General features: G+C 54.3%; 1 protein-coding gene across 1 annotated transcript in view; it reads right to left on the bottom strand.

The window, feature by feature from the left end:
* The window catches only part of LOC116954924 (fibrillin-2-like), a 516076-nt gene that overhangs the window by 83907 nt on the left and 420775 nt on the right, over positions 1-11394 (bottom strand). Inside the window, exons 30-36 of the mRNA XM_076052694.1 lie at positions 9657-9782; positions 7969-8094; positions 7106-7228; positions 3870-3995; positions 1567-1692; positions 457-579; positions 7-129 (exon numbers count right to left, since the gene is read on the bottom strand). Of these exons, the coding sequence (XP_075908809.1) occupies positions 7-129; positions 457-579; positions 1567-1692; positions 3870-3995; positions 7106-7228; positions 7969-8094; positions 9657-9782 (873 nt within the window). The remainder of the gene's footprint in view (positions 1-6; positions 130-456; positions 580-1566; positions 1693-3869; positions 3996-7105; positions 7229-7968; positions 8095-9656; positions 9783-11394) is intronic.

Raw genomic sequence — 11394 nt, 5'->3', positions numbered from 1 at the left:
GCTCACCGGTGCAGGTGTATCCGTCACCGGAGAAGCCCTCCTTGCAGACGCAGCGATAGGAGCCGAACGTGTTGAGACACTTCCCGTTGGGGCTGCACGTGTGAGTCCCGTTCGCACACTCGTCCAAGTCTACACACGTGCACACGTGCAGACGGTGAGCCCCACTCACCCGTGACGTCACCGCGAACACCACTCACCCGTGACGTCACCGCGAACCCCACTCACCCGTGACGTCACGGCGAACCCCACACACCCTATGACGTCACCGTGAACCCCCACTCACCCTATGACGTCACCGTGAACCCCACTCACCCTATGACGTCACCGTGAACCCCACTCTCCCGTGACGTCACCGTGAACCCCACTCACCCTATGACGCCACAGCGAACCCCACTCACCCTATGACGTCACGGTGAACCCCACTCACCCTATGACGTCACCGTGAACCCCACTCACCCGTGCACTGCACTCCGCTGCCATGGAAGCCGGCTCGGCAGGTGCAGCGGAAGCTGCCGCGGGTGTTGGTGCAGCGCCCGTTGACGTCACAGTTGTGAGCCCCGATCTCACACTCGTCCACGTCTGGTGGGGGGTGGGGGGTGTTGTAAAGGGGGGGAGTGGGGGGGGGCGAAGGTGATCACGTGGCTCGTGAGGCCATCGGCGGTCCTCGCCCACGGCAGCGGGCTCGACTCCGAGGGGCCGCCCCCCGGCGCTCGCACGGCAAGGACGGCGGGGAACGATGTGCCCCGTCGTCATGACGAGGAGCGTGGCCATTGTCACCACGTGGACAGAGACGTGGATGGGGGGGGCACACGGACAGAGACGTGGATGGGGGGGGGCACACGGACAGAGGCGTGGATGGGGGGGGGCACACGGACAGAGACGTGGATGGGGGGGGGCACACGGACAGAGACGTGGATAGGGGGGGGGGGCACACGGACAGAGACGTGGATGTAGGGGGGCACACGGACAGAGACGTGGATGGGGGGGGCACACGGACAGAGGCGTGGATGGGGGGGGGACACGGATAGAGACGTGGATAGGGGGGGCACACGGACAGAGACGTGGATAGGGGGGGCACACGGACAGAGGCGTGGATGGGGGGGGGGGGACACGGATAGAGACGTGGATGGGGGGGGCACACGGACAGAGGCGTGGATGGGGGGGGGCACACGGACAGAGGCGTGGATGGGGGGGGGGGACACGGATAGAGACGTGGATGGGGGGGGGCACACGGACAGAGACGTGGATGGGGGGGGGCACACGGACAGAGGCGTGGATGGGGGGGGGGGCACACGGAGAGAGACGTGGATGGGGGGGGCACACGGACAGAGACGTGGATGGGGGGGGCACACGGACAGAGACGTGGATGGGGGGGGGGCACACGAACAGAGACGTGGATGGGGGGGGCACACGGACAGAGACGTGGATGGGGGGGCACACGGACAGAGACGTGGATGGGGGGGGCACACGGACAGAGATGTGGATGTAGGGGGCACACGGACAGAGACGTGGATGTAGGGGGCACACGGACAGAGACGTGGATGTAGGAGACACACGGACGTGTACCTGAGCACCCGGAGGCGCCCTTCTTGACGGAGAAGCCGGGCTCGCAGTGGCAGATGAAGGATCCCCTCGTGTTCTCACACTTCCCGTGTAAGCAGATGTTGGGGTTCAGCTCACACTCGTTCACGTCTGTGGCACAGTGGCGGGGTGGGTGGGTGTGGGGATGGAGAGTGAGGTGTGTGTGTGTGTTTGGTCATAGTGTGTGGTGTGTGTGTGGTGATAGTGTGGTGTGTGTGTGTGGTAATAGTGTGGTGTGTTTGGTCATAGTGTGTGGTATGTGTGTGGTGATAGTGTGGTGTGTGTGTGGTGATAGTGTGGTATGTGTGTGGTAATAGTGTGGTGTGTGTGGTGATAGTGTGGTGTGTGTTTGGTCATAGTGTGTGGTGTGTGTGTGGTGATAGTGTGGTGTGTGTGGTGATAGTGTGGTATGTGTGTGGTAATAGTGTGGTGTGTGTGTGTGGTAATAGTGTGGTGTGTGTGTGGTGATAGTGTGGTATGGAAGTGTGGTGTGTGGTATGTGTGGTGATAGTGTGGGGTGTGTAGTAATGGTGTGCATGTGTGTGGTCATAGTGTGTGGTGTGTGTGTGGTATGTGTGTGTGGTAATAGTGTGGTGTGTGTGTGGTAATGGTGTGTGTGTGTGGTGTGTGGTAATAGTGTGTGGTGTGTGTGGTGATAGTGTGTGGTGTGTGTGTGGTGTGTGTGTCATAATAGTGGGTGTGTGGGTGGGTAGCTGAGTGAGTGGGTGGGAGTTGGTGAGTGGGAGTGGGTGAGTGGGAGTGGGTGAGTGGGAGTGGGTGAGTGAGTGGGTGGGTGGATAAGTAAGTCAGTGGGTGAGTGGGAGTGGGTGAGTGGGAGTGGGTGAGTGGGAGTGGGTGAGTGGGAGTGGGTGAGTGGGAGTGGGTGGGTGGGAGTGGGTGAGTGGGTGAGTGGGAGTGGGAGTGGGTGAGTGGGAGTGGGTGGGTGGGAGTGGGTGAGTGGGTGAGTGGGAGTGGGTGAGTGGGTGAGTGGGAGTGGGTGGGTGAGTGGGAGTGGGTGGGTGAGTGGGAGTGGGTGGGTGGGAGTGGGTGAGTGGGTGAGTGGGTCGGTGGGTGAGTGGGAGTGGGTGGGTGTGAATCGAGCCCGTGTGTCAACGGCGTCTGCAGGAACACGCCGAGATTCTCCTTGTGCTGCTGCGGCTGCTACCACCGTGACAACCGTTCCCAGTGAACTTGACTCGTTGACTACTCCTGACGATGGCTCGAAAGGAGCAGACGCTGACTGATGAGTCTCATTCGCGACTGCGTTCATCCACCCACCACCACCACCCACCACCACCACTCACCCACTCACTCACCCACTCACTCACCCACTAACTCACCCACCCACTCACCCACTCACCCACTAATTCACCCACTAACTCACTAACTCACTCACCTACTAACTCACCCACTCACTCACCCACTAACTCACCCACTCACTGACTCACCCACTAATTCACCCACCCACTCACCCACTCACTCACCCACTCACTCACCCACTAACTCACCCACCCACTCACCCACTCACCCACTAATTCACCCACTAACTCACTAACTCACTCACCTACTAACTCACTCACCTACTAACTCACCCACTCACTCACCCACTAACTCACCCACTCAGTCACCCACTCATTCACCCACTAACTCACCCACTCACTAACCCACTAACTCACCCACTCACTGACTCACCCACTAATTCACCCACCCACTCACCCACTCACTCACCCACTTACTCACCCACTCACTGACTCACCCACTAACTCACCCACTAACTCACCCACCCACTAACTCACCCACTACCTCACCCAATAACTCACCCACTAACTCACTAACTCACCCACTCACTCACCCACTAACTCACCCACCAACTCACCCACCAACTCACCCACCCACTCACCCACTAACTCACCCACTCACTCACCCAATAACTCACCCACTCACTGACTCACCCACTAACTTACCCACTCACTCACCCACTAACTCACACACTAACTCACCCACTAACTCACTCACTCACCCACTAACTCACCCACTAACTCACTAACTCACCCACTCACTCACCCACTAACTCACTAACTCACCCACTCACACACTCACCCACTAACTAACTCACCCACTCACTCACCCACTATCATGAGGCCGAGAAATCATGCACAGAGGGGGGACAGGTGGGAGGAGCAGCAGCAGGTGGAGGCGCAGCAGGACGATGAGCAGCAGGAGCAGAAGGAGCAGCAGGAGGATGAGGAGGAGCAGCAGCAGCAGCAGGAGGAGGATGAGCGGCATACCCAGGCAGGTCTTGAGGTCGATGGAGGCCATGAAGCCGTCGAAGCAGAGGCAGCGGTAGTCCCCGGGCACGTTGGTGCACTGGCCCCCGTCGCAGATGTGTGGGCTCTCCTCACACTCGTCGATGTCTGCACATGGTCACCGCAGCGACGACGACGACGAGGAGGAGGAGGACGAGGAGGAGGACGAGGAGGAGGATGAGGATGAGGAGGATCGCGGTGATGACAATGGCATCAACAGCAATGGCTGTGTGGTACGAATGTGTTGTGCGGTTGTGTGGTAGGTAGATCTTGGCATTGTGTCCGTGTAGCTGTGTACAGACACACCTGTGTAGCTGTGTACGGACACACCTGTGTAGCTGTGTACGGACACACCTGTGTAGCTGTGCATGGATACACCTGTGTAGCTGTGTACAGACACACCTGTGGAGCTGTGTATGGACACACCTGTGGAGCTGTGTATGGACACACCTGTGTAGCTGTGTACAGACACACCTGTGTAGCTGTGTACGGACACACCTGTGTAGCTGTGTACACAGACACACCTGTGTAGCTATGTACACAGACACACCTGTGTAGCTGTGTACAGACACACCTGTGCAGCTGTGTACGGACACACCTGTGTAGCTGTGTACGGACACACCTGTGTAGCTGTGTACAGACACACCTGTGCAGCTGTGTACGGACACACCTGTGTAGCTGTGTACAGACACACCTGTGTAGCTGTGTACAGACACACCTGTGCAGCTGTGTATCGACACACCTGTGTAGCTGTGTACAGACACACCTGTGTAGCTGTGTACGGACACACCTGTGTAGCTGTGTATGGACACACCTGTGTAGCTGTGTACAGACACACCTGTGTAGGTGTGTACGGACACACCTGTGTAGCTGTGTACAGACACACCTGTGTAGCTGTGTACAGACACACCTGTGTAGCTGTGTACGGACACACCTGTGTAGCTGTGTACAGACACACCTGTGTAGCTGTGTACGGACACACCTGTGTAGCTGTGTATGGACACACCTGTGTAGCTGTGTATGGACACACCTGTGTAGCTGTGTACAGACACACCTGGGTAGCTGTGTACACAGACACACCTGTGTAGCTGTGTACAGATACACCTGTGTAGCTGTGTACGGACACACCTGTGTAGCTGTGTACAGACACACCTGTGTAGCTGTGTACGGACACACCTGTGTAGCTGTGTACAGACACACCTGTGCAGCTGTGTATGGATACACCTGTGTAGCTGTGTATGGACACACCTGTACCGCTGTGTATGGACACACCTGTGTAGCTGTGTATGGACACACCTGTGTAGCTGTGTATGGACACACCTGTGTAGCTGTGTACGGACACACCTGTGTAGCTGTGTATGGACACACCTGTGTAGCTGTGTACAGACACACCTGTGTGGTTGTGGATGGACACACCTGTGTAGCTGTGTACGGACACACCTGTGGAGCTGTGTATGGACACACCTGTGTAGCTGTGTACGGACACACCTGTGTAGCTGTGTACAGACACACCTGTGGAGCTGTGTACAGACACACCTGTGTAGCTGTGTACGGACACACCTGTGTAGCTGTGTATGGACACACCTGTGTAGCTGTGTATGGACACACCTGTGTAGCTGTGTACAGACACACCTGGGTAGCTGTGTACACAGACACACCTGTGTAGCTGTGTACAGATACACCTGTGTAGCTGTGTACAGATACACCTGTGTAGCTGTGTACGGACACACCTGTGTAGCTGTGTACAGACACACCTGTGTAGCTGTGTACGGACACACCTGTGTAGCTGTGTACAGACACACCTGTGCAGCTGTGTATGGATACACCTGTGTAGCTGTGTATGGACACACCTGTACCGCTGTGTATGGACACACCTGTGTAGCTGTGTATGGACACACCTGTGTAGCTGTGTATGGACACACCTGTGTAGCTGTGTACGGACACACCTGTGTAGCTGTGTACGGACACACCTGTGTAGCTGTGTATGGACACACCTGTGTAGCTGTGTACAGACACACCTGTGTGGTTGTGGATGGACACACCTGTGTAGCTGTGTACGGACACACCTGTGGAGCTGTGTATGGACACACCTGTGTAGCTGTGTACGGACACACCTGTGTAGCTGTGTACAGACACACCTGTGGAGCTGTGTACAGACACACCTGTGTAGCTGTGTACGGACACACCTGTGTAGCTGTGTACACAGACACACCTGTGTAGCTGTGTACAGACACACCTGTGTAGCTGTGTATGGACACACCTGTGTAGCTGTGTACAGACACACCTGTGTAGCTGTGTACAGACACACCTGTGGAGCTGTGTACGGACACACCTGTGTAGCTGTGTACAGACACACCTGTGTAGCTGTGTACAGACACACCTGTGTAGCTGTGTATGGACACACCTGTGTAGCTGTGAATGGACACACCTGTGTAGCTGTGTATGGACACACCTGTGTAGCTGTGTATAGACACACCTGTGTAGCTGTGTACGGACACACCTGTGTAGCTGTGTATGGACACACCTGTGTAGCTGTGTACAGACACACCTGTGTAGCTGTGTACAGACACACCTGTGTAGCTATGTACACAGACACACCTGTGTAGCTGTGTACAGACACACCTGTGTAGCTGTGTACAGACACACCTGTGTAGCTGTGTACAGACACACCTGTGTAGCTGTGTACAGACACACCTGTGTAGCTGTGTACAGACACACCTGTGTAGCTGTGTACGGACACACCTGTGTAGCTGTGTACGGACACACCTGTGTAGCTGTGTACAGACACACCTGTGTAGCTGTGTACACAGACACACCTGTGTAGCTGTGTACACAGACACACCTGTGTAGCTATGTACACAGACACACCTGTGTAGCTGTGTACAGACACACCTGTGTAGCTGTGTACAGACACACCTGTGTACCTGTGTACAGACACACCTGTGTAGCTGTGTACAGACACACCTGTGTCGCTGTGTACAGACACACCTGTGTAGCTGTGTACACAGACACACCTGTGTAGCTATGTACACAGACACACCTGTGTAGCTGTGTACACAGACACACCTGTGTAGCTATGTACACAGACACACCTGTGTAGCTGTGTACAGACACACCTGTGTAGCTGTGTACACAGACACACCTGTGTAGCTATGTACACAGACACACCTGTGTAGCTGTGTACACAGACACACCTGTGTAGCTGTGTACAGACACACCTGTGCAGGAGCGGCTGTCGGGCATGAGTGCGTAGCCGCTGTCGCAGCTGCACTCGTAGCTGCCGTCAGAGTTGGTGCAGAAGCGGTCGCAGCCCCCATTGCGGATGTTGCACTCGTTGATGTCTGGTGTGACACACACAACACACACAACACACACACGTACACACACACACGTACACACGTAGACGTACACACACACAGACGTACACACACACACGTACAAACACACACATACACACACAACACACACAACACACACACGTACATACACGTACACACACAGACGTACACACACACACGTACACACACACACGTACGCAGGAGCACACACAGACGTACGCACACACACATGTACACACACACACACGTACACATACACACGAGCAAACACACACGTACACACGAGCACACACGTACACACACACACACGACCACACACACACATACATTCAGTTGCACGAAAACAAAGACCCCTTTTATAGCCCTTAACAGATTGTAGGGGCAAGTGCCGTCTGCGAGCACCCTAGAAGGCCGGCTCGGCACACGAGGGGGTGGGTGGCCAGCACCACGCCCGGCCGCCTTTGTCTCCCCAGTGGCGAGGAGTGAGATGAGAGGGGAGAGGTAGGAGAGTGCGTGGAGAGGAGTGGAGCGGGATGAGAGGGGAGAGGTAGGGGAGTGCGTGGAGGGGAGTGGAGCGGGATGAGAGGTGAGAGGTATGGGAGTGCGTGGAGGGGAGTGGAGTGAGATGAGAGGGGAGAGACAGGAGAGTGTGTGTAGCGGAGTTGAGTGAGACACGCACGGTGTCTGTGTGTGTGTGGTGTGTGCGGGGGAGGGATGGCGAGGAGGATGAGGGAGCCACTCACCCACACAGCCCTGGCGGTCCCCCGTGCTCTGGTACCCCGGGTTGCAGGCACACTGGTATTTGCCCACCATGTTCACACAGCGCCCGTTCCGGCACAGGTTCCCACTCAGCAAGCACTCGTCCACGTCTACACGGGGGGCACAGCGGAGGGGCGGGCGTATCAGAATCACCGTGGTTGCAAGGGAGATGTTAACTACCTCGATTCGTATACAGGAGGTTGTGGGTTCGATCCCGACCCTGAAGCCTGCTGTATGTTTGGAGTTTGCGGTGTCTCTCTCTCCCCGCGGTCGCGTTGATTTTTCCCCTCCACGTTTAGAATCAACATCACCACGCGTTTAGAGTGATTTGGCTGCTGCTGTAAATGTACACGTGGTGACGATGATGATGATGATGAGCTGCGCCGTTGAACTATCGTCTGCGGTAGCCCAGGTTAAGCCTGAAAAATAGCTACGTAGCTCAGTGGGCCTTACCAGGTAAAATAAAAAAAAATTAGTTAAAATTTTGATTCAAAGCTTTCGTGACAGCAGGGATTCATATTCTTGGTTCTTTTGGTAAATTCACGTAGAAGGGAAATAAAATAATATTGAAATATATATTTTATATATGTTTTATATTTTTATTATTTTATTGTTTCCCTTCTACGTGACTTTACCGAAAGAGCCAGGAAAAAATAGTTTAGTTTAGCATCATGAGTGATGGATTCTGGATCCTGGGTTCAATATCTTGTATTGTGTATTATGGACCAGATTCCCAGGATTTGGATCCTGGATGTGTGATCACGGGTTCTGTATTGTGTATTATGGACCAGATTCCCAGGATTTGGATCCTGGATGTGTGATCACGGGTTTTGTATTGTGTATTATGGACCAGATTCCCAGGATTTGAATCCTGGATGTGGGATCACGGGTTCTGTATTGTGTATTATGGACCAGATTCCCAGGATATGGATTCTGGATTTGTGATTCTGGATTATTAATTACGAATGCCAGATTCTGCATGAGAGATTCTGGATTTTCTATCCAAGATTATGGATTACTGATTGCGGATTCCAGGTTTTGGATTTTGAATTATATATCCTGGATTATGAAATTATGAATCCCAGATCCTGTATAATGCATTCCTGATTGTGCATTCTGGATTACCAGTTCTATATCCTCTATTTTAAATGATAAATTATGGATTACCAATTCCAGATCCTGGGTTTTCATTTATGTCCAACGGATTCCAGATTCCACGTCATAGATACTGGATTCTGGATTCCCTACTCCGCATTGCGGTAGCTTCCTTATTCCAGGCTCCGGATTCTCCATCCGGAATTACGGAGGACGTTTCCTACAATCCGCGAAAAGACGCGTCGGGACTAGGGGGGGCCGGGGGATTCTGGACTAGGGGGGCCGGGGGATTCTGGACTAGGGGGGATTCTGGACTAGGGGGGCCGGGGGATTCTGGACTAGGGGGGATTCTGGACTAGGGGGGCCGGGGGATTCTGGACTAGGGGGGATTCTGGACTAGGGGGGCCGGGGGATTCTGGACTAGGGGGGGGCCGGGGGATTCTGGACTAGGGGGGGGGGCCGGGGGATTCTGGACTAGGGGGGCCGGGGGATTCTGGACTAGGGGGGGGCCGGGGGATTCTGGACTAGGGGGGCTGGGGGATTCTGGACTAGGGGGGGGGGGCGGGGGATTCCGTACCAGCGCAGGCGGTCCCATCGTCGTTGAGCCCGTGGCCCGGCGGGCAGACGCAGCGGAAGCTCCCTTCCGTGTTGAGACAGGTGCCACCGCGGCACAACATGGCATCGCGCTCGCACTCGTTAATGTCTGGGGAGCGGTGAGATGGGCATGGGGTGGGTGGTGAAGGGGGGGAGGAGATGAGGCGGGGGGGGAGGGGGTCAATCACCCCGCGGCTCGTCAAGAGGTCAGCGCACATATTTCTCACCATCTTGTCCGATCGTCCGTTGATGGTCACGGTGGACTAGGGGGATGTTAACAACCTCGCCGGGTATGCAGGAGGTCGTGGGCTCGATCGCAACCCCGACGCCTGCTGCTGCTGTATATTTGGAGTCTGCATGTCTCTCTCTTTCTCTCCCTCCACATTTAGCATCAACATCACGCGTTTAGAGATAGTTGGCAGCTATGAATTTCCACATGATGATGATGATGATAAGCCCACTTCGTTGAGCTAACATTTGTCATCACCAAACCCAGCTATATAGCTCAGTGGGCCTTAACTGGTAAAATTAAAAAATATATTTTTCTAGTTTTAAATCCACGAACGACGTAAGTTTCGGACAGATGCTGGACGATGATCGTAACGGTCACGGAAGTTTGTGAGACAGAGGTGCCATCGCGCAGCGTACGTACGTACGTGTGTGTGGAACTTCTCTCGCACCGAACGTAGCCATCCGTGCTAATCAGAGGTTCAGTGTTGAGTCTATGGGCAGTGTTGAGTCTATGGGTAGTGTTGAGTCTATGGGCAGTGTTGAGTCTATGGGCAGTGTTGAGTCTAAGGGGAGTGTTGAGTCTATGGGCAGTGTTGAGTCTATGGCTAGTGCTGAGTCTATGGGTAGTGTGAGTCTATGGGCATTGTTGAGTCTATGGGCAGTGTTGAGTCTATGGGCAGTGTTGAGTCTATGGGTAGTGTTGAGTCACTGGGTAGTGTTGAGTCTATTGGTAGTGTTGAGTCTATGGGTAGTGTTGAGTCTATGGGTAGTGTTAGTCTATGGGCAGTGTTGAGTCTATGGGCAGTGTTAGTCTATGGGCAGTGTTAGTCTATGGGTAGTGTTGAGTCTATGGGTAGTGTGAGTCTATGGGCAGTGTTGAATCTATGGGCAGTGTTGAGTCTATGGGCAGTGTGAGTCTATGGGCAGTGTTGAGTCTATGGGCAGTGTTGAGTCTATGGGCAGTGTTAGTCTATGGGCAGTGTTAGTCTATGGGTAGTGTTGAGTCTATGGGTAGTGTGAGTCTATGGGCAGTGTTGAGTCTATGGGCAGTGTTGAGTCTATGGGCAGTGTTAGTCTATGGGTAGTGTTGAGTCTATGGGTAGTGTGAGTCATTGGGCAGTGTTGGGTCTATGGGCAGTGTGAGTCTATGGGCAGTGTTGAGTCTATGGGCAGTGTTGAGTCTATGGGCAGTGTTGAGTCTATGGGTAGTGTTGAGTCTATGGGAAGTGTTAGTCTATGGGTAGTGTTGAGTATATGGGAAGTGTTGTCTATGGGCAGTGTTGAGTCTATGGGCAGTGTGAGTCTATGGGCAGTGTTGAGTCTATGGGCAGTGTTAGTCTATGGCTAGTGCTGAGTCTATGGGTAGTGTGAGTCTATGGGCATTGTTGAGTCTATGAGCAGTGTTGAGTCTATGGGCAGTGTTGAGTCTGTGGGTAGTGTTGAGTCTATGAGCAGTGTTGAGTCTATGGGTAGTGTTAGTCTATGGGCAG

The sequence above is a fragment of the Petromyzon marinus genome, chromosome 57 (genome assembly GCF_048934315.1).
Source record: "Petromyzon marinus isolate PM22_M1 ecotype Great Lakes invasive population chromosome 57, UKy_Petmar_22M1.pri1.0, whole genome shotgun sequence".
NCBI classification, from domain to species: Eukaryota; Metazoa; Chordata; class Hyperoartia; order Petromyzontiformes; family Petromyzontidae; genus Petromyzon; species Petromyzon marinus.
This window is presented reverse-complemented; position numbering and strand designations above follow the sequence as displayed.